Genomic DNA, 23,949 nt, shown 5'->3' with positions numbered 1-23,949 from the left:
TTATTTAATATTACCTTGGTAAACAGAAAACAAATAAATTCATCCGAGGTCAGTTGACTGTCGTTAGACTCATTGAAGTCTGACAAAGAAATGGAACTACATTATAATATATTTTGTTGAAATAAAGCTGTCACCCTGTAAAGTCTATGTGTAGGTCAAGCACAACAACATCAGCACCAGGTTGAGATGTGTAACTTGTTTTACCCAGTCAGACTGAAAAGTGATCAGTTGCTAATGCAGATCATTGGGGGCGGTGGATCAGGACAGACAACAGCTGAAGTGAACGTCAACAATGGCACATTCTCTGTGCAGATCGTCCACTGATTTGTTCTATTTCACCATGTTTCGTCTCACCTCTTTCTGCGGCTAGTGTGGGGAATTGAATGAAACATTTGTTTGACATCTGTCTGTGGAGAATCAAATCACCTTGGACTTTTCTCAGCTCAGAAAATACGTTGTATTTCCCAGTTAATGTCAAACATCACTAATCTCCCTTTTTACAGTCTGTGTACGTTCTAACAGTTTGATTTCCCCACCAGAGTAAAAGCTGGGAAAATGAGAAAACGAGTCGTTTTCTAGTTTTCCGTTTTTTCCTCAAAATGAGAAACGAACGGGAAACGGCTTTAATCCATTTATTTGTTTTAGCGCGTTTATTCTTTTTTAACACGCTGCTTTGATTAAATGCCGTTTTGCACTTTTATGAAGACAAACAAGAAAACTTTCCTTCTATAGATGGAGTGGTTTGTTTTTGCTGATTTCAGTCGACTGTCATTGCCCTTTCCGATGCTGATCACACACTTATCACACCCTCAGCAGCCCCCCTCCTTAGTCTGTCTGGGGAAGGTGTTAAAAATGTTAATGAGGCCACCCCAATTTTTAGCGCCAAAGACAAAAAGGTGGAGCTTTAGTATCTGACCTCTATACTTGGGGTCAAACACCAAGTATAGGCACAGTTCTGAGAACAGGACATAGATCTGATAACGTCAGTTGTACACTGTTTGCTAGGGCAGACAGACAGACAGACAGACAGACAGACAGACAGACAGACAGACAGACAGACAGACAGACAGACAGACAGACAATAGTCTGTCTAAACAGTCAACTAAAAAGTTGAGAAGACTTGAAAAGTTGACTTAATGTCAAAGTTGAATGTTGTACTTATTTTTTTTAATCATAGATAAGCAGCAGCAGCTCACGCTGCCACAGCTGCCAAACTACCTTCTGGAGGTTTATCAGTTACTGGCTGTTTTAGGTTGAATTGGACTTTACAAATGTACCTAATGAAATTCATAAATTCTCATTCTATATATTCTGCCAAATTCACTTGGATGTATTGTGTCTCAATCCGCCTGCTTCAGGAGCTGTTTAAATTAAAAAAAGAGCACTTGAATCTTCTAATCAAGCTTAGATGAACATATCAATAGAGAGCCACCCCCTTCTCCCCAAAGCATCAGAGTACTGCAGTGCTATTACATTGTGTGATGTAACCAGATATATTTGTGAACTACTTAAACAGAAGATTCTTCAGAGATCCATCACTTCAAAGAGCCTAGTGGTTGAAGCACACAACTTCCCACCCACAGTTTTTTAAACAAACTGTTTTTGTTAGTTGGTGGTTTAATATAAGAAACTTTTATATCCTGAAGCCATGAAGTTTAATGCTTTCTTATTACCAAGTTCTATTTACAAGTTTTATAAACATCCAGTTAATTTGACCATTTTCTAAACCAGGTTGTCTGAAACTTGGGTCATTGCACCTACATTCTTTTATAGCAGAAATGTTTCTCAAGGAGCTCTACTTTAAGAAAAGTCTGTAAGTTACCTTGAAAATTATTGAGCCATCACAATCAGCCAATTGTGGTGACGTAAAAGGTGCCTGAAATGACACAGAACTGAAAGAATATCAGCTGGCATAACTCTGGTAACACATATATTTAATCAGATGTCCATTTATTACTGGATATGGTGGATGATGACGCTAATTTCATGCTGTACAACCAGGCCCAGTGTCTGTCCATTCTTGAGGCACTGATGTGCTTTGCCTTGCCTGATTCTTCTTGCCTTGTCAACAGAAAATGAGGTGCGCAGATCTCCCTATTTTGTGTCACTTGAATTTGTGTGGTAAACAAAAGACACCAGAGGCAACATTTAAAGTTATGGATCCATGAAGAATGTTCTTGTTAGGCAGTTTACAAATAAATCTGGTTTTCATGGGTCAGGTGAAGTTGTGTGAAAGTCATATCAACTATTTCAGTCTGGAGCAGAAACAAGCTTCTACAATTTGCGTCCTTCTTGGGGGAGGGTTAATCACGCCTACTCACTTTTGCGTCTTTTGTTCACGTAACGAGACAGTTCTTTGCAAGTGTGAAGTGAAGCCAAACTTGAGGATAATATGGAACCTCCCTCAGACTGAGGAAGCTTTTGGTCTTTGTCAGTTGTCATTTATTTCTGCCAGTAAACGTGCTAATCATTACAATACAGTAATACATAGTATAATTAGAACAGTCGGTCGCTCAGTCGGTAAAGTCGCAAGACTAACATGCGGGGGGTCCCCGGTTTGAATCCCCAATAGGGCGGAGTGAGCATCCAGTGTGAGACAATGGACCACATGAGATACTAAGCAGGTCTGCGTGAGGTGTTGGGGAGAAGTGGGCTCTATTGGAATGCTTCTACTCAAGTAACCCCTCTGACTAGGGTTACATATGTGCGGTGAATGCGAACGGAGAAGACTGACGGCGAAGCAACATCATCCAACATCCACAAACGGCAACTGCTATCACAACTTGAGATTGACGAGATACGCCAAGGCCAGACGTCAGTTTAGAAACCAGAAATTGAGTACAGACACGCTGGGTGAGGCAGCGACTGACCTGAAAGATAGAGGTTAGATTGAGCAGGCAACCCCGAAGACAACTACAATGGCTAAGTGAAGTACCATCAGAAAGTCTCATGGAAGATGTGAATGATTTATTATTATGATATATATATATATATATATATATATATAATATAAAAAAAAACTCCCTTCTCACCCCACGCGGGTGGTCTCATCCACTTTCCAAGCTCGGGTCCTCTACCAGAGGCCAGGAAGCTTGAGGGTTCTGCGCAGTATCCTTGCTGTTCCTAGGACTGCACTTTTCTGGACTGAGATGTCGGATGTTATTCCAGGGATCTGTTGTAGCCACTCCTCCAGTTTGGGGGTCACTGCCCCCAGTGCTCCAATCACCACAGGCACCACTGTGGCCTTCACCTTCCAAGCCTTCTCCAGTTCTTCTCTGAGCCCTTGGTATTTCTCTAGTTTCTCATGTTCCTTTTTCCTGATGTTGCCATCGCTTGGTATTGCCACATCCACCACTACGGCTTTCCTCTGCTCTTTGTCCACCACCACAATGTCTGGTTGGTTCGCCATTACCATTCTGTCTGTCTGTATCTGGAAGTCCCACAGGATCTTGGCTCGCTCGTTCTCTACCACCTTGGGAGGTGTTTCCCACTTTGACCTTGGGGTTTCCAGTCCATACTCTGCACAGATGTTCCTGTTTACTATGCCAGCCACTTGGTTATGGCGTTCCATGTATGCTTTCCCTGCCAGCATCTTACACCCTGCAGTTATGTGCTGGACCGTCTCAGGGGCCTCTTTGCACAGTCTACACCTTGGGTCTTGTCTGGTGTGGTAGATCTGGGCCTCTATGGCTCTGGTGCTCAGGGCCTGCTCCTGTGCGGCCAGGATGAGTGCCTCTGTGCTGTCCTTCAGCCCAGCCCTTTCAAGCCATTGGTAGGATTTGTTGAGATCAGCCACTTCAGTTATGTTCCGGTGGTACATCCCATGTAAGGGCTTGTCCTCCCATGATGGTCCCTCTTCCAGCATCTCATCCTCTGTTCTCCACTGCCTGAGACATTCACTCAGCATGTCATCTGTCGGGGCCTTCTACTTGATGTACTAATGGATCTTGGATGTTTCATCCTGGATAGTGGCTCTCACGCTCACTAGTCCTCGGCCTCCTTCCTTGCGGCTAGCGTACAGTCTCAGGGTGCTGGATTTGGGGTGGAACCCTCCATGCATGGTGAGGAGCTTTCGTGTCTTAACATCTGTGGTCTGTATCTCTTCCTTTGGCCACCTTATTATTCCTGCAGGGTATCTGATCACTGGCAGGGCGTAGCTGTTTATTGCCTGGGATTTGTTCTTGCCATTGAGCTGGCTTCTTAGGACTTGCCTTACTCGTTGGAGGTATTTGGCTGTTGCCGCATTTCTTGTTGCCTGTTCAAGGTTGCCGTTCGCCTGTGGTATTCCAAGGCACTGCTATTGTTCCTTCTGGGAGTGAGACCCCTTCTGTGTGGATTACCTTGCCTCTCTTTGTCACCATCCTCCCACATTTCTCGAGTCCGAATGACATCCCGATGTCCGAGCTGTAGATCCTGGTGGTGTGGATCAGCGAGTCGATGTCTCGCTCACTCTTGGCGTACAGCTTGATGTCATCCATGTAGAGGAGGTGACTTATGGTGGCCCCGTTCCGGAGTCGGTATCCATAGCCAGTCTTGTTTATTATTTGGCTGAGGGGGTTCAGACCTATGCAGAACAGCAGTGGGGACAGTGCATCTCCTTGGTATATGCCACATTTGATGGATACTTGGGCAAGTGGCTTCCCATTGGCTTCAAGGGTGGTTCTTCTCATCGAGTTTGCAATGAAGGCCCTTAGAGTTCTGTTGATGTTGTACAGCTCCAAGCATTCAGTGATCCATGTGTGTGGCATTGAGTCATAGGCTTTCTTGTAGTCGATCCAGGCTGTGCACAGGTTGGTGTGTCGCATTCTGCTGTGTCGACTGTTCTGTCAACCAGGAGTTGGTGTTTGGCTCCTCTGGTATCCTTACTAATGCCCTTCTGTGCTTCGCTCATGTGTTGACCCATGTGCCCATTTATCTTAGCTGCGATGATGCCTGACATGAGCTTCCATGTTGTGGAGAGGCAGGTTATTGGACGGTAGTTGGGTGGGACTGCACCCTTTGAGGGATCCTTCATTATCAGGATCGTTTGCCCTTCGGTTAGCCATTCAGGGTGAGTCCCATCCCTTAGCAGCTGGTTCATTTGTGCTGCCAGGCGCTCATGGATTGCAGTGAGCTTCTTTAGCCAGTAGGCGTGGATCATGTCAGGGCCAGGTGCTGTCCAGTTTTTCATACATGAGACTCTATGTTGGATGTCTGCCACTGTGATAGTCACTGGATTCTGTTCAGGGAGGTTGCTGTGGTCTTCCCTCAGATCCACCAGCCACTGTGCATCACTGTTGTGTGATGCCTCCCTTTCCCATATGCCCTTCCAGTACTGTTCAGTTTCCAGCCTTGGTGGGTTTGCTCTGCTGTTATTACCCTGCCATTGAGAGTACACTTTCGCAGGTTGTGTTGCGAACAGCCGGTTTATTCCGCTGGCTTCGTTATCTCTGGTGTATCTCTTTAGGCGGCTGGCCAAGGCTTGTAGCCTTTGCTTGGCAGTTTCGAGTGCTTCAGGTATGGTCATCTGGCTGTACCTCTTAGGCATTGGTCTTTTCATTGCACCTCTCTGGGCCTCTGTCATTTGGCTCACTTCCCTCCGAGCTGCCTTGATTTTTGCCTCCAACCTTCGTTTCCATGGTGGGTATTGTTTCTCATGGCTCCCATGGTTGCTCTTATAGCCAAGCACCTCTAGGATCACTGATGCTGAAGCGTATATCAGCTCATTGGTTTCTGTGATTGTTGTGGTAGGGATCGCTCTCAATGCTGCATTCACATCTTCCATGTTCTGATGGAACTTCACTTAGCCGTTGTTCGGGGTTGCCTGTTCAATCTCGCCATGATCTTATCTTTCAGGTCAGTTGCTGCCTCGCTCAGCGTATCTGTGCTTATTGGGGCTTCGTACCCAATTTCCGGTTGGGGAGATGGTGAAACCTCCCCTCTGAGGGGGCGTCCTGGCTCCCCCTTGCCGTAGCATTTGTGTTGTATCTCGTCAATCTCAAATTGTGATAGCAGTTGCCGTTTGTGGATGTTGGAACACTGAGCTACTAGTTGCTTCGCCGTCAGCCTTGAATGTGGGTTTCTCCGTTCCCATTCACCGCACATTCTTTGCATGTAGCCCCTCTGACTAGGGTTACTTGAGTAGTAGCATTCCAACAGAGCCTTGTTCTCGCATCTCAGCCATTTCTTTCTTGTTCCAGTAGCCCACTTCTCGCCAAGGTGCTCTGGTTCCCCAACACCTGACGCAGACCTTGTTAGACCGGGCGACGTCTGAGCCGGTATCTCATGTGGTTCATTGTCTCTCATGATATGAGGTAGGCGGTAGCTTGAAGGGTCTTGGACCCACACTGGATGCCTATTCGCCCTAACGGGGATTCGAACCGGGAACCCCCGAATCATATATATATATATATATATATATATGTTTTTTTTTTTCTCCGGCGCCGGTCGAGCTGGCTGCTGGTCACAACAGCTCCTGTCCTCTTACTCTCTTAGTGTTTTGTTAGTAGCATTAGTGAACACAACCTGTACACAGCTTTTGTATAGTTTTTCTAAGTTTGGCGCAGTACAAAAGCTGTTTTAAGCTACGATGTGCGTCGGGGTCAGAGCGCGCATTGTTTACACCGCGGAGCAGCTGGTCGCGCTGCGCAGCGCCGTAGTTCTGCCCAGAGACAGACACGAGATCACCGCTGAGGTGCTGGTGAAGAACCGACGTGGGCGCCGCGCCGGAAAACTACGACGGGAGAAAACGAGACGCTTCAGGCCTGCTGTCCCCTCCGTCATCATGGGGAACGTGAGATCTCTCCCCAACAAGATGGACGAGCTTGCGGCGCTCACACGGTACCAGCCGGAGTACAGAACGAGCAGCGTCCTGCTGTTCACGGAGACCTGGCTGACGTCACTCATCCCGGACTCGACTGTCGCACTGGACAATTTTCATCTGCTACGTGCGGAGAACGGAGAACAGCGGTAAGAGGAAGGGAGGGGGTCTGGCTGTGTTTGTGAACATCAGTTGGTGTATGCCACAACATTGCACTGTCAAAATGAAGCTGTGTAACAGAGACATTGAGCTATTAGCGCTGGGCATGAGGCCATTCTACCTGCCACGGGAGTTCACACACGTTATAATAATTGCTGTGTACGTCCCACCCTCCGCTAACGCTGACACAGCTTCTGAGACCCTGCTCTCAGTCACCAGCAGGCTGCAAACACAGCACCCACAGGCCCTCTTCCTGATCTCTAGGGACTTTAACCATGCACCTCCTTCAGCTGCTCTGCCTACATACACCCAGTATGTGACCTGCCCCACCAGAGACAACAAAACCCTGGACTTACTCTATGCCAACACCAAAGAGGCCTACACTGCATCCGCCCTCCCACCGCTGGGCAGAGCTGACCACAACATCCTGCATCTCCTGCCTGTGTATAAACCTGTTGTACACAGGCAGCCGGTGGTGCCCCGCACAGTGAAGAGGTAGACGGCTGAGAGCTAGGAGGCTCTCAGGGACTGTTTTAACACCACTGTGTGGACAGAGCTCTGCGACCCACATGGGGAGGACATTAACGCAATAACAGACTGTGTAACGGACTACATAAACTTCTGCTGTGAAAACACTGTTCCCACCAGGCGGGTTCGGTGTTTCACCAACAGCAAGCCTTGGGTCACCCCTGATAATAAAGCTCTGCTAAAGGAGAAGAAGAGAGCATTTAAATCAGGGGACAGGGAGGAGCTGAGGAGGGTGCAGAAGGAGCTGAGAAGGAAAATCCGTGAGGGGAAGTCCAGCTACAGGAGGAAGATGGAGGAGCAGCTGCAGCACAACAATGTCAGTGAGGTGTGGAGGAGCCTGAAAACCATCTCAGGCTTCAAAGCTCCACACCCACAGGCTAAGGGGGACCTGAGCTGGGTCAACGAGCTGAACTCACACTTTAATAGGTTTGACCAAGCACCCACTCACACCTCCCAGCAGCTGCCTCCAAACCTCTTGTCACCTCATACCACTGGATTACCAGCCCCCACAGCCCTTCACACCTTTACACAAAGCCCTCTACCCTCAGCCCTGACGACTGGCGACTCATCCCAACCACACCCCCTCACTTCACACCACACTGAGACACTTCCTCAACCCCTCACTTCACACCACACTGAGACACTCCTTCAACCCCTCACTTCACACCACACTGAGACACTCCCTCAACCCCTATCCTTCTCCAGCACCCAGGTGAGAAGTGAGCTCAGGAAGATCAAGGCCAGGAAAGCAGCTGGACCAGACGGCATCAGCTCCAGACTTCTTAAGTCCTGTGCAGGCGAACTGTGTGGAGTTATGGAGCATGTCTTCAACCTAAGCCTCAAGCTGAGGGTGGTACCACAGCTCTGGAAGACCTCCTGCGTGGTACCAGTGCCCAAGACACCGCACGCCAAAGACCCCAGCAGCTTCAGACCAGTGACTCTGACATCACACCTGATGAAGACACTGGAGAGACTGGTCCTGGGTCACCTCCGCTCTGCGGTGGGAACCTACCTGGACCCGCTGCAGTTCGCCTACCGACACGGCATAGGAGTAGACGATGCCATCATCTTCCTCCTACATCGAGCTCTTTCCCATCTAGAGAAGCCCGGCAGCACTGTGAGGATCATGTTCTTTGACTTCTCCAGTGCCTTCAACACCATCCAGCCGGTGCTTCTGAAACACAAACTGGAAGAGGCTGGTGTTGACCTTTATCTGACGGAGTGGATTATGGACTATCTCACAAACAGGCCTCAGTTTGTGAGAGCCAGGGACTGTGTGTCTGACACTCTGACCTGCAGTGTGGGGGCCCCACAGGGGACTGTACTGGCCCCTTTCCTTTTCACCCTCTACACATCAGACTTCAGGCACAACACGGACAGCTGTGTTCTGCAGACGTTCTCTGATGACTCTGCGATCGTCGGACTGATCACCAATGATGACGATGCAGAGTACAGAGGACTCACTCAGAACTTTGTGGACTGGTGCCAGCGGAACCACCTCCTGATCAATGCAGGGAAAACAAAGGAGATGGTGGTGGATTTCCGCAGACAGCAGCCTGCTGTCATACCACCGATGCACATCCAGGGAAGGGACATTGAGAGAGTGGACTCTTACAAGTACCAGGAAGTGCATCTGAACAATAAACTGGACTGGACCCATAACACGGATGCACTGTACAGGAAGGGTCAGAGCAGACTCTACCTGCTGAGGAGACTGCGGTCTTTTGGAGTGAGGGGCCACTCCTGAAGACCTTCTATGACTCTGTGGTGGCATCAGCCATCCTGTACGGTGTGGTCTGCTGGGGCAGCAGCATCACAGTGAGGGACAGGAAAAGACTGGACAGGATCATCAAGAAGTCTAGCTCTGTCCTGGGCTGCACTCTGGACACAGTGCAGGAGGTGGGTGAGAGAAGGGTCCTGGCTAAACTGACATCCATCATGGACCAGGAATCTCACCCACTGGAGGACTCACTGTCTGCTCTGGAGCAGCTTCAGTAGCAGACTGATCCACCCTCGCTGTGTGAAGGAGAGATATCGTAGATCCTTCCTACCTGCTGCTGTCAGACTGTATAATCAGAACTGTTGACCACGTCCCACTACAGTCACTCACCCACTGCATCAGTGGTTTATATAGCAACCTGCTCTGCACAATATTTGTGTAAATCTGTGAACAATCATGTATATTGGTACCGGTAAAAATCCTATACCCATTACTGTGCAATAACCCTGCAATGACCTCATACTCACTCTAACTGTACTGTACCGCTTTGCACTGTGCCAACACATACTGTTCTGTACCTGTATTCTCGCTCATCTGTACTGCTGTTGTGAGACGTAATTTCCCCACTGCGGGACTATTAAAGGTTTTCTTATTCTTATTTCTTATATAAATATTATATTGAGAACGATCCATACCACAACAATCACAGACACCAATGAGCTGATATATGCTTCAGCATCAGTGATCCTAGAGGTGCAACCATGGGAGCAACCATGGGAGCCATGAGAAACAATACCCACCATGGAAACGAAGGTTGGAGGCAAAAATCAAGGCAGCTCAGAGGGAAATGACAGAGGCCCAGAGAGCTGCAATGAAAAGACCGATGCCCAAGAGATACAGCCAGATGCCCATACCTGAAGCACTTGAAACTGCCAAGCAAAGGCTACAAGCCTTGGCCAACCGCCTAAAGAGATACACCAGAGATAACAAAGCCAGGCGAATTAACCAGCTGCTCGCAACACAACCTGCGAAAGTGTACTCTCAATGACAGGGTAATAACAGCAGAGCAGACTCACCAAGGCTAGAAACTGAAGAGTACTGGAAAGGTATATGGGAAAGGGAGGCGTCACACAACAGCAATGCACAGTGGCTGGTGGATCTGAGGGAAGACTACAGTAACCTCCCTGAACAGAATCCAGTGACTATCACAGTAGCACATATCCAACAATGAATCTCAGGTATGAAAAACTGGAAAGCACCCGGCCCAGCCCTACCGGTTAAAGAAGCTGCAATCCATGAGTGCCTTGCAGCACAAATGAACCAGCTGCTAAGGGATGGGACTCAACCTGAATGGCTAACCCAAGGGCGAACGAGCCTGATAATGAAGGATCCCTCAAAGGGTACAGACCCATCCAACTACCGGCCAATAACCTGTCTCTGCACAACATGGAAGCTCATGTCAGGCATCATCGCAGCTAAGATAAGTGGGCAAATGGGTCAATAGATGAGCGAAGCACAGAAGGGCATTGGTAAGGATACCAGAGGAGCCAAACACCAATTCCTGGTTGATAGAACAGTCACCCAAGACTGCAGAGTGCGACATACCAACCTGTGCACAGCCTGGACTGACTACAAGAAAGCCTATGATTCAATGCCACACACAAGGATCACTGAATGATTGGACCTGTACAACATCAATAGAACTCTAAGGGTCTTTATTGCAAACTCAATGAGGTTGTGGAGAACCACCCTTGAAGCCAATGGGAAGCCACTTGCCCAAGTACCCACCACTATCCGGGATGAAACATCCAAGGTCCATAAGTACATCAAGGATAAGGCTCCGACAGATGACGTGCTGAGTGAATGTCTCAGGCAGTGGAGAACAGAGGGTGACATGCTTGAAGAAGGACCATCATGGGAGGACAAGCATTTACCACCGGAACATACAGTAACTAAAGTGGCTGACCTCAACAAATCCTACCAATGGCTTGAAAGGGTTGGGCTAAAGAACAGCACAGAGGCACTCATCCCGGCTGCACAGGAGCAGGCCCTGAGCACCAGAGCCATAGAGGCCCAGATCTACCAGACAAGACTCAGGGTGTAGACTGTGCAAAGAGGCCCCTGAGACGGTCCAGCACATAACTGCAGGGTGTAAGATGCTGGCAGGGAAAGCATACATGGAACACCATAACCAAGTGGCTGGCACGGAACATCTGCGCAGAGTATGGACTGGAAACCCCAAGGTCAAGGTGGGAAACACCTCCCAAGGTGGTAGAGAACGAGCGAGCCAAGATCCTGTGGGACAGAATGGTAATGGCGAACAAACCAAACATTGTGGTTGTGGATAAAGAGCAGAGGAAAGCCGTCGTGGTTGATGTGGCAATACCAAGCCAAACACATCAGGAAAAAGGAACATGAGAAAGTAGAGAAATACCAGGGGCTCAGAGAGGAACTGGAGAAGGCTTGGAAGGTGAAGACCAGAGTGGTGCCTGTGGTGATTGAAGGACTGGGGGCAGTGACCCCCAAACTGGAGGAGTGGCTACAACAGATCCCTGGAAAAACATCATCTCAGTCCAGAAAAGTGCAGTCCTAGGAACAGCAAGGATACTGCGCAGAACCCACAAGCTTCCTGGCCTCTGGTAGAGGATCCGAGCTTGGAAAACGGATGAGACCACCCGCGTGGGGTGAGAAGGGAATTGAATGTGTAATATATAGTACCCCAACCTTAGGGGTACTATATATTACACATCACTGCTCCACCTGGTGAATGAATGTGTAATTGCAGGTCATTTCCTAAGAAAGATTTAGGGGGGCGTTAACAAGGCAGCTACACATTAAGTACATCACAGTGGGGGTGACCGGCGTTTGTTTGGCAAAGATTTAGTAACTCTACTTCATTATTAGAAATCGCTAAGTTATTATTTCCGGGAAATTATTTTATTATTTTGAGAAAGTATCTTAATATTTAATATATAAAGTATCTTGAAATAATGAATTACTGAATCAAAATATTAAGAAAATATCTCAATGTTTTGAGTTAGTAAGTCATTATTTCGAGAAGGTATCTCAATATTCCGAGTTAGTAAGTCATTCTTTTGAGAAAATACGGTCTTTTACGTTTTTACTCCAGTGGTGGAAACGGGCTTCCATAGGAACAGATGTGAACACGAGCAGACATTTTGAATGAGAGGGGTGTTAAAAACTTGTGATGTGATGCTCTGTATCGAGGCTACGGAGTGTGTGCCGAGTAGAGGAGGCGTTGTTCTATGGCAAGCCCAGGTGTCACAAATACTGGCAGGCTGTTTGAATTTTTACCTTAACCATTTTAACAGTTTGTCTCACCACAGAAGGATTTGGCTCATTCGATGAGACAAAGCACTTCAGGCCTTAAAGGATCATTCTTTTTTTTTTTTACAACCTGGTTCTTAGTTCCATATGTTTCATTTTCATTAGTAATAAAAGAAGGGCATTTCTCCGAAGTGCTGCCATGTGTGAGCACAGCCAAAAGTGTAATGGTCCTTAATGAAATACATCTTTAATCAATCACAGAATTAATTTACTTCAGTACAAGTACAATGCGAATGAATACTGTTATGTAAAGTGAATGTACACATCTAAAACTAGGATCACATCACAACTCAATGTCAGGGTCCTTGTGTTTCTCTCCTCCTACTTTCTGCCATGTCACCCTTAGTTCTTGTTTGCTATTTTCTTTAGAATACTTTAGGTGTTTTTGTCCTAGATTTGTCTCAATTTATGTTGAGGAAGGGGCGGCACGGTGTTGCATTGGGTAGCACGGTCGCCTCACAGCCACCCCGATTACGCCCCAATTCCCGGGGCAGACTGGGTGCGAGTGGAGTTTGTTCTCCCCTTGTTCGTGTGGGTTCTGTCCGGGTTCTCCGGCTTCCTCCCGGTCCGAAAAACATGCCCTCTAAATTACCCGAAGGTGTGAGTGTGTGTGAATGGTTGTTTGTCTATGTGTTGCGATGGACTGGTGACCTGTCCACGTTTTCTGTAAGGAGTCACCATCTGGGTTCTAGAGTGGAAAGTTTAACTCTAGTGATGAGGGGAAAGAACACAGCAAGGATGATACAGCAGCAGAATGGAACCAGTCCAACTAGGTCAATGATCCAGTGCTGGGGGGGCAGGGACGTGCAGGGTTAGCAGCAGCTGGACAAAAACAAAGACAAGTCTGTACACAAGCAACTAAAAGTGAGTTTTATAAACAGAAAACGCTAACAAGACTTCAAAATTAAAAAAAATCAAAATCAAAACTAATCAAACAAAGTTAATAATAATAATAATAATTAACTTAGATGAGTATTGAGAGGCAAAGTATCATGGAAGCCAACATTTAAATCCATCTTCCTGGCTAGTTGATGTGGGACGTCCTCCCAACTCCCTCTGCTAGCATAAAACCACGCTTCAAAGGAGGAGAAATTACAGCTTTCATCATCCGGAGCCTGTGGGAACGAGGTGTCTGCTTGGAAGGTATCCGATGTAGTGTTTGAGGCCTGTTCACTGAAATAAGTCCTAAGGAGCACCTACAGTTCAGTGACGATGGATTTAAGGTGCTTTTAGAGAACACACCTTTGGGAGCAGGAGGTGTGAGCTGTCCCAAGGAGCAGCTCTCCTGTTAGCAAACAGGCAATTTGTGAGAACTCAAACAGAGATGATTCATCACACTGCTGGACTTTATCTTTTAACTCTTCAACGTCTAGACACATGGCTTAAAATTCTCATGGGCACACAGTTTGAAACACGACTTGGCAAAGTTTATTCATAACTTCATAATTCTCTTTTCCTGGAGCCTATCCAGAGGCAGGGTACACCCTGGACAGGTTGCCAGTCCATCGCAGGGCAACACACAGACACACAACCATTCAAGCACACACACTCACATCTTCGGGCAATTTACAGTGACCAATTAACCTAATGCATGTTTTTCAGACCGTGGGTGGAAGCCAGAGAACCCCGAGAGGACCTGAAGGTTTATAATAAGTAAAATAATTAGTAGTATTACTAAAATGTGTTATATGATGTTTGGTTTACTCCATATGTGAAGCTTTGCTTTGGGTCACAGCTCTCACCTCAATGTTCTCACAAAGAATCTGTCTCTATTCTCATGTGACTTGGTTAAGTCATCTGTAGGTTCTTGGATCAAATTAAAACCACTTGCTTGAAAACGTGTTCTTATTTCCTTACCCAGTGAGAACAAAGTGAATTCACACAGGATTTAAAAATTGATACAAAATAATCACACAACTAGTAGCAGTTAGTGGGAGAAGGTATCAGAATATAAAACAGGACATGCTCCACCTTGTTCTCATCTGTCTAGTAATAAAAGCCTCTCCAGTACCAGCAGGTACAGTAGAGGCCTGCGGCCATGAGGAGGACGATCAGTAGCGTGATAAGCAGGGCACAGCCGATGACGGTGGCAGCGATGGCCCAGATCAGCGTCCTTTTGGACATGTCAATCAGGGGGGTTTTCAGGGCCATGCGAGCCCTGCGGGCCCGCCGCCGGTCCTGGGGAGGGTACCTGGCCAGGTTGACCCGCTCCATACCCAGGGAGCGGATCAGACATGCCCTGTGGTGGCTCAGCTGGTCGAAGGTATGTTTACCATGGTACCGGCCCATACCGCTCTGACCTGGACGGGGCAAACAACACACTTAGATGCATTTTGTGTCAACATGGCATCCTTCAAATAGCCCATAATACTACAGGTATGTCCATGTGTAACCTTGTGTTTGCAGTCTCAATTAAGGGTCTATTGTAACTAGAGGCAAACAGTAAAATACAGTGAGTTGGGTCGTACCAACACCACCAAAGGGGAGAGAGCTGAGCGTATAGTGTATCATCACATCGTTGACTGTGACTCCTCCACTCGTCGTCTCGTCAATCATGCGTTTTGTGGCCTTTTACAAGAGGTGAAAAAAGCATTAAATATAGAAAAGTGAAAGATGACGTTGAAAAATTCAAACTCTTGCTCCCCTCACCTGCTTATCAGTGCTGAAGATGTAGAGGGCCAGAGGTTTCTCCCTCTCGTTGATGAAGCGAATGGCATCGTCCATGTCACTCACAGCCACGATGGGCAGCAGTGGGCCAAAGATCTCCTCCTGCATCAGTCTGGAGTGTGGGGGCACATCCTTCAGCACGGTGGGGGCTTTAAGGGTAACATCAGCGCTCATTAGGATCTGCTACAGAGCAGACATGCCTGTGGTGAATCTGTGTCCTCCTACCAATGTAACACTGTGAGGCGTCACTCTGCCCCCCCACTACTGGAGTGTACCCCTCCATCAGGCCCATTACTCTGTTGAAGTGGCGCTGGTTGATGATTCTACCATAGTCTGGTGAGCATTTAGGATCAGCACCATAGAACTCCTGAAATCAATCAAACACAACAGAATGACAAGCATATGGTGGCCAGAAGTGTTCAGGTCAGCAGGCCGCTCCATTGTCCCGACAGGCGAGAGGTCTGAGTTTAGAGGTTACCAGTAGAGTTTGTCGGATGCAGTCCACCACTCGGCCCTGGATGCAGGGCTCACACAGGATGTAGTCTGGAGCAATGCACGTCTGACCACAGTTCACAAACTTTCCCCATGTGATCCGACTGAAGTAAACCAAGCACAGAGGCATAAACACGGCATTCGACATCTGAGCCTCTCTTACTTCCATGTATGCTTCACACAGTCTCTCTGACATTGGGTTCTAGTTAAGGGATGGTTGCTATACCGGCAGGCAGTCCTGATGTCGCAGTTCTTGTCAATGTAGCAGGGACTCTTCCCTCCCAGCTCCAGCGTCACTGGGGTGAGGTGATGAGCTGCAGCCTCCATCACCAGTTTCCCCACGGTACTGCTTCCTGTGTAGAAGATGTGGTCGAACCTCAGCCTCAGCAGCTCCTGGGTGTCTGACATGCCACCAGTCACCACAGGGTACAGATCCTGGACATGAGCATAACAGACACGTTTAACCACATTGGTACTGATCTGTAAAGCCCTGGCTGGATTTGTTACTAACACATAGCCTTCACAGTGTAGAAGATTATTTACCCTCATCAGCTCTAAACTGCACTAACTCCCTGTACGTTGGCATTATTCTTAGTTGTGGTCTCCCGTCTGTCCAGAAGGCAGCAGCTAAGCTTCTGACCTCATCTTACGGTGCTGTCACATTCTCCTGTGCTTCTCTCCGTCCATTGCTTGCTAGTTGAGTTTCGTGTTATGTTTAAGTTTTAAATGTTTCTTAAGGCTCTGCACCTTCATATTCAGGCCACCTGATCCATCCAAGGTCCTAGCCCCACGGCTCTGGTTTAGCTCCTCTGGAGACCAGGATGACCGCTGAACTGGCCATGTTTAAATCTAAGCCTTTAACTCTCCCGTTTGAATGTGTCCACTGCACATGAGTAAGGGGTGTGATTGTTTTGTTTTATTTTTATATGACATTAGTCTTAATTATTGTTTATTACACATTTTATCATGGTCTTAGCCTGGTCTACACTGCGTTGTTATTTGCCATTATATGAATAAAGTTTGATTTGGTTGATTGAATCACACGTTAAGTACATGCTGCAGTACAGCTGCTACTTGAAGCCATATTAATGAAACTGAACTTGGACAGAGAAGATTCCACTGGAATAACTCAACATTTTCCCATTAACAATAGAAGCTGGTGTTCAGACCTTGTCCAGATAGCGAGGCAGCAGAGCCCGGAGGAGGAGCGATGAATATTCACTGAGCTCCGACGGCTTCACTACGGCTGCGTTCCCTGCAGAGGGACACAATATGATGAGATCACAGTCCTCTTACAGGCTCATCCTCCACATCATCTCCATCACTATTCTTTGACATGGGGACACATTTTCTTTAGCACTGTCCTTTTCTCTGCTTATTCTGTTGCTCTCTTCCAGGTTCCTTAGCTAATACGGTATGTTTTTTGTGGACCATTAATCTATTCATTGTTCATTCATTGTTTTATGCCATGATTTATCCTGATCTCTTTCACCTCCCTCCAGCCCTCCTTCCCCCCCTCACTCACTAACATCTCTGAGAATAATAATAATCATCAACTCAAACTATTTTTTGGACTAATGCACAAACAGTAAATAATAAAATAATAGTTTCACACATCTCTATACTTAAGTTGTAAGTAATGAGACTTGGGCACATACTCAAATGTATTCTAAACAACTTATCACATTGCATGTTTTTACAATCTGTCCTCCATTAGTGTCCACACACACACAGCCAATGTCATTAGATGACCTTATTTGAATGTTTCACTGAATGTTCTAAACACGCCTGCTGTGAAACCTGGACATGCCTGTGTTGAGCGCCAATTAGAAACCTGCTTGATGAAAGTCTGAACTCATGCACCTGCAGCAATGGCTCCAACCAGCGGCACCAGGGTGAGAGCCCAGGGGTAGTTCCATGCTCCAATGATTAGCACCACCCCCAGTGGCTCTGGCTGGATGTAAACCTCGTCTGACAGAGTGAAGAGGTTCTTCTCTGCAGGTCGAGGAGCTGCCCAATCCTTCAGCTTGTCCACAGCCAGCTTGATCTCATTCTCGATGCCAATCAGTTCCAAGAGGGGAGTATCATACTGGCTCTGTATAAGAACCAGCAATTAATTAGACACATGCAAGTAATTCTATGTAACCATGTTTGTATCCACACACCCTATTGATGTCCTGCTTGACAGCTGTGGAGATCTCTGTCTCCTTCTCAGTGATCATCCTCTGTAGAGCTTGAAGCTGCTGCAGTCTGAATTCCACAGGTCGCGTCCTGCCACTAAGGAAGGCCTCCCTGGCCCGGTGCACTGCCTGCCTCTCCATTCAGACAGCTGAAGCTGTACACAGGTATCAGCTGTAAAACACACACACACACACACACACACACACACACACACACACACACACACACACACACACACACACACACACACACACACACACACACACACACACACACAAATACCGTTGCGCATCATGTCATAGATATATTGCACAAGCTGTTCTAGAAAAAGGATCCATATAATTTTTTAATAATACTTACAATAAACATGTTATTTGGATTTCAGCTTTTTAGTTTTTTTACAACAAACTGCACCACTAGTCACAGAAAAGAGCATTATTGAGGTTAAGTAAGACACAACAGGCAGCTCAGACATAACATTTCAGTACTACAGTACTGTCCACCATGATTTCTAATTTGTGCTGTAAACTGCAAACAGTTAAAACATTTTTTTGATTGAAAGATTTGGATCAGTGTTCTCTGTCCCTGTCCCCGTCACAACTGGCATGTGTGACATTTAGATGTCTATTTGAATAAAATATAAACATAAAAATGGACCTGGCTCATTTATTTATTTATTTTACGTTTCAACTGCTGCTTTGTTCCTGAAAATAGACTAGTATTTATGAGTAACTTATATTTGGTATCTAATGCTGAATAACATCTTTATCTGAATAAACATAACACCTGTGCTCACCATATCCGATTGTACAGAAGATTTCAAAGCCTGTTTAAGTTTTATCTGATGTTCAACACATTTCCTCCCAAATTCTGCTTTAACAGGCCTATATGAAGGCATGATTCATGTCAAGTAAAAAAAATAAATAAATAAAATAAACTCACCCAAGTCCCACAGAGAACACACATCCAGTGCTTTCTATAGGAAATCCTGGTGAATTTTCCCCCAACAGCAGCTCAGATGCTCCACACGCTGTGGGGTCACTGCCTGACTCACTCACCCGCTCGCTCACTTACTGTGTGCTCTATTCACCGTCTGTCACAAAGCTCAAGGATCAGTTTACTGAGGCTCAGTCACTGGAGCGTCAGCCCTCCCCATCACAAATACACACAAACATATTCATTCAAAGCAGCATCTTTATTCAATAATTAGATAAGTTGGTTTTGCTCAATGAATTGTGTGGAGTCTTTTGCAACATTTATCTCAAACAGTGTCCATGCCTTACATTACAATAACACTGAGATCTGGTTGACAAGTCGCCACTGGTGAGATTTATGAAGCCTACAGTCATTAAAGACAGTGTTTAAAGACACAATAAAAACAACAAAACATCTGAATTAAACTGAAGCAAATGTTAAGCAGTGGTATCACGGGAAACAACTGGCTCTAAAATACTAAGGATGAAGGAGTATTTTTTGTAACATGTAACCATACAGTCTCCATTTACTAGGTCACTTTAAATATACAGATCCGGATTTTACAAACGCAATAAAAAGTGTGTCTGCACACGGATTAGGAAATTACAGGACTTCACATCACCTGGTCCCGAGGTCACAGCTTCCTGCTGCTTAGCCTGATCGCAGGAACCGCTGCAAGACAGAGTTTAGCAAACAGAAGTAACCCACAGTTTAAAAGTTCACAAGAACAAAAATGTAAATGTCAACATAGGTGGTGGGACCAACCAAAACAAGGGGACATTTCTCAGAAGACAATGAAGCATGCTGGGTAATTAAAGGGAGCTTAGAAAAGGAGGCATTCTCTGCTTACATTTTCTAAACAACACCACACATTGTCTGCTTGAGACAGAGCGGCTGCTGTGTTAGGACACAAGCCTGTGCAATTGTGGGTAAGACGGAGGAGGAGAACTTATATCTGGGAGTGTTAGGAACGTGAGTAAGTTATTATTTACAACAGTCAGACAAAAGCCCACTGTTAATAAACAGGCTCTGACAAGTTGAAAAAACGGAGAAGCCAACAAGATCTAATCCAGCTTTAGAGATGATCATTTAGATTTTAGCTTACATCAAATATAAGAGATTAAACAAGAGTGGTAAGTGAAATTACTATAACCTAAGTAATTAAGTAAAATAAGTTCCAGAATTTATTTTTGTACAAAATTTCCTTTCCCTCTCCAGAACAGTAAAATAAAACATTACCGCTTTTAGTTCCTCACCTTCACCACCAACACTGCCAAGGCAACCAACATGGCCAGTGTTGCCCCGCGGTGGAGCCTGGAGACATTCACTTGCTTAAGCAAAAGGAATCGAGCCCAGCTCAGTTTCTTGGCGGTGTGCGGTGGGTATCGCATGCTGTTCACTCCCTCCATGTTCAGACGCTTGATCAGACAGCTGCGCATGTGGCTGAGCTGATCAAAGCCGTGCTGACCATGGTAGCAGCCCATGCCACTGTTACCTGTCCATGAAATGGGAGCAGCAGTTATACTGGATTCATGAACATGCAAATTTTGATAGCTCCATACACTTACCCACTCCTCCAAAGGGCAGAGAGCTGACAGTAAAGTGGACCAGGCAGTCATTAGCCAGGAAAGCACCACTGGAGGTCTCAGCGATAACCCTTTTAATCAGCTGTTTGTGGGAGAGAGCAAGCCAAACAAACAAACAGAGCAGTAGAGTGAGAAGGTAACATCGGGAACACAAGCTCAACTTCTATAAAATGTGTGATGACTTTTACCTTACTGTTGTGCGAGAAAACGTAGACAACCAGTGGTTTCTCTCTCCCGTTAATAAACTGGATCGCCTCGTCCACGCCACTCACTGTGACGATAGGAAGCAGGGGCCCAAAGATCTCCTCTTTCATCACTTTGGATTCCACTTTAACATCCTTCAACACGGTCGGTGCTGTCAAGGTAAAGGAAGCAGCAAGTCATTCGAGGAGCACAGGCCAAGGTTTACTGATACTGCTCAGATACAGAAGTAATGTCATTAAATAGCCAAAAGCAAAGCACAAATTAAATTAAGCACAAAGAAACATACTGTACCTATATAGCACTGAGATTCATCGCTGTCTCCACCAACAGCAACAGTGCTCCCCTCCATCAGGGTCATAATCCTCTTGTAGTGTTGCTGGTTGATGATGCGTCCGTAGTCCGCAAAGGTCTTTGGATTGTCTGTGTAAAATTCCTGCAGAGTGACACAAAATATGTTCTAGTATCCCTAGGCCAGTTGTTTAATTTTAAACACACACACACACACACACACAGTTATGTGTTGGACCGTCTCAGGGGCCTCTTTGCACAGTCTACACCTTGGGTCTTGTCTGGTGTGGTAGATCTGGGCTTCTATGGCTCTGGTGCTCAGGGCCTGCTCATTCATATATATATATATATGAGCGGCTGCTTTGTTTGGACACAGGCCTGAGCATTTGTGGGAGACAATGCATTTACTAATGCATATCAGTGTGTATATATATATATATATATATATATATATATATATATATATATATATATATATATATATATATATATATATATATATATATATATATATATATATATATATATACATATATATATATATACATATATACATATATACATATATACACACTGATATGCATTAGTAAATGCATTGTCTCCCACAAATGCTCAGGCCTGTGTCCAAACAAAGCAGCCGCTCATCATTGTAGAGAAAAGTAAGTAATATAAGTCCCATTTTGAAAATTACATTAATATGTGAATTTTAGACCAACCTTGATGCTCTTCTTAATCTCCCCCACCACTCTGCTCTGAATGGAAGGTTCACACAGGATGTAGTCTGGAGCAATGCATGTCTGACCACAGTTAACAAACTTCCCCCATGTGATCCGGCTGTAGTGGAAGAATAAAATAAACATACGAGAAAATAGATACAAGAGATATACACATAGTGACCATTACCCTAAAAAAAAAGGAAAGGTGGATTCTTCTGTTGTTTGGAAATTGAACTTATAATAATAGACAACAACAACATTTCTTTTAAGGGAAACACTGACCGACATGCAACAGTGAGGTCACAGTTGTTGTCAATGTAGCAGGGACTCTTCCCTCCCAGCTCCAGCGTCACCGGGGTGAGGTGATCAGCTGCAGCCTCCATCACCAGTTTCCCCACGGTACTGCTTCCTGTGTAGAAGATGTGGTCAAACCTTTGCTTCAGTAGCTCCTGAGTCTCTAAAACGCCACCTGCGACCACTGGGTACAGATCCTAGAAAATGTAAGACATTTATCTACAGTAGCCATAAATTGAGATAAAGACTTGACTTAAAATATGAAACAAGCAGAAAACTCACTTTGTCAAGATACTGAGGGAGAAGGTTCTCCATAACCTGTGAGGAATGTGAGCTGACCTCAGATGGCTTTATCACTGCTGCATTACCTGAAAAGCAGACCTGCGTCAGTGGAATTTAACCAAACTAATTATGTCAAAATCTGAATCATAATTTGATGATTTGAATTTGTATCTACTGTATGGTCATGGTGTACATACAGAAAACGTACTCACACCAAAGCACACCTGACATGCACTTCATAACTTCAGGGACGATTATTTTGGTTCTTTATATTAATCACCATACCTATGCCAGAGGCCACGGTAACAACTGTGCATCTATCGCCAAATATATTGTATGCTTGCAGGTATTAGTGTATTTGGTACCAGCAGCGATAGCACCAACTAGTGGCTGAAGGGTGACGGCCCATGGGTAGTTCCAGGCCCCAATGATGAGTACCACTCCCAGAGGTTCTGGCTGGATGTAAACCTCATCTGATAGAGTGACGAGGGTCTTCTCGACCGGCCGTGGGGCTGCCCACTCTGCCATCCTGTCTATGGCCAGTTTGATCTCTCCCTCCAGTCCAAGTGTCTCAAAGAGCTCAGTAGCATGTTCACTCTGAAATAACAGAGTAAGATCCGTTTTATGTTTTTCAACTTGTCCATGTGCTTACTGTTGTCTATAATTTCATATATCTATATAGGTCAGTGAATGCTAAAGTAATAGTGGTAACGACATTTTAAGGCTTACAGTTTTTAGTGGCTGTCTGTGTTTACTCCCTGGGTTTTACATCTAGTTTTTTCCTGCTCTGATTATCCTCACCCACCTTGCCAACGTCCCTTTTGACAGCATCTGAAATGTCCCTTCTTCTCTCCGAAATAAAGCGCAGCAGATTCTTCAGCTGCTGAACCCTGAAGGCCAAAGGTCTGCTTCTTCCTGTCAAGAAAGACTTCCTGGCCTGTTGTACAGCAAGTTGTTCCCGGGACATCTCAACGGAGATAACGACCTAAAAAGATAATGTCAGTGGCCATTATAGGCGACTTCGAATGGCGCTAACGCTAATTTGTAGCATATGTTAAACTTATTGTGTATCGTTAAATAAACCCAGAATTGAAGATATTGTCGATAAACAGCGAGTCGTAAATATCACATGCGGCTCAACAGGACGAAAATAGTCCAACTGACACTTGTTTAAACAGAGTTAGGTTAGACATTACAGCTGCCATCTACAGTATTGTGTTGATAAAAGTAGGCGTTTGTATTAGCTAAGTAAGTGCACATTAGGCAAGCGTTACCTTTTGCTCTACTTTACATTCGCTAAAGTTAAGAACTGTATTTAGTCCATGTTAGCTTAGCTTAATTGCGTTGTAAGCGTAGTAATAGTAAAAGCAATACTGCTAGAAATATGCACCGTCGACGTTGGCATCGTTTATACAATATATTAATGTGACCATTACCTTTTTCTGACCACTTCTTCGCTGTACAGAATTCAAAAATAGCTGCTGTGGGGTGAACCGCTTCCGAGTTTCAAAGTTAATGCAGAGTTGACGCCAGCGCAGCAATTGGTCCGAAGTTGTGTCAATCAAGATAAGCACCAATCATCTACGCAGTTACCTAAGAGCCCTCCCATAACACAATAACATATACCAGCTTATGTTACGGTCCGTCTGTCCAAAGAGAACATTACTGCATTGTATATAACTCAATATCTGCAAAAAAATAATAATAATA

General features: G+C 45.6%; 3 protein-coding genes across 5 annotated transcripts in view; 1 reads left to right on the top strand and 2 right to left on the bottom strand.

Moving 5' to 3' along the window:
- Nucleotides 1-23,949, top strand: part of LOC129604987 (uncharacterized) — a 70,126-nt gene that overhangs the window by 8,655 nt on the left and 37,522 nt on the right. The window lies entirely within an intron of this gene.
- LOC114867672 (aldehyde dehydrogenase, dimeric NADP-preferring-like) lies at nt 12,723-18,978 on the bottom strand. The gene is made up of 10 exons (XM_055513861.1): nt 18,837-18,978; nt 17,879-18,065; nt 17,577-17,808; nt 16,883-16,968; nt 15,940-16,148; nt 15,700-15,817; nt 15,447-15,588; nt 15,204-15,370; nt 15,023-15,122; nt 12,723-14,854 (listed from the first exon to the last, which is right to left on the bottom strand). The coding sequence occupies exons 2-10, from the start codon at nt 18,032-18,034 to the stop codon at nt 14,541-14,543; spliced, it is 1,524 nt and encodes a 507-aa protein (XP_055369836.1). The 5' UTR covers nt 18,035-18,065; nt 18,837-18,978; the 3' UTR covers nt 12,723-14,540.
- On the bottom strand, nt 19,071-23,839 carry LOC114867671 (aldehyde dehydrogenase family 3 member A2-like). Of its 2 annotated transcripts, XM_029170538.2 has the most exons (12): nt 23,676-23,839; nt 23,045-23,224; nt 22,605-22,836; nt 22,240-22,325; nt 21,946-22,154; nt 21,664-21,781; nt 21,171-21,272; nt 20,951-21,092; nt 20,644-20,810; nt 20,438-20,537; nt 20,126-20,364; nt 19,071-19,541 (listed from the first exon to the last, which is right to left on the bottom strand). In XM_029170538.2, the coding sequence occupies exons 2-12, from the start codon at nt 23,204-23,206 to the stop codon at nt 19,521-19,523; spliced, it is 1,578 nt and encodes a 525-aa protein (XP_029026371.1). In that variant the 5' UTR covers nt 23,207-23,224; nt 23,676-23,839; the 3' UTR covers nt 19,071-19,520. The 2 variants fall into 2 exon arrangements, with proteins under 2 accessions (XP_029026371.1, XP_029026372.1); XM_029170539.2 differs by lacking the exon at nt 21,171-21,272.

This window comes from Betta splendens, chromosome 13, assembly GCF_900634795.4.
Source record: "Betta splendens chromosome 13, fBetSpl5.4, whole genome shotgun sequence".
NCBI lineage: Eukaryota > Metazoa > Chordata > Actinopteri > Anabantiformes > Osphronemidae > Betta > Betta splendens.
This window is presented reverse-complemented; position numbering and strand designations above follow the sequence as displayed.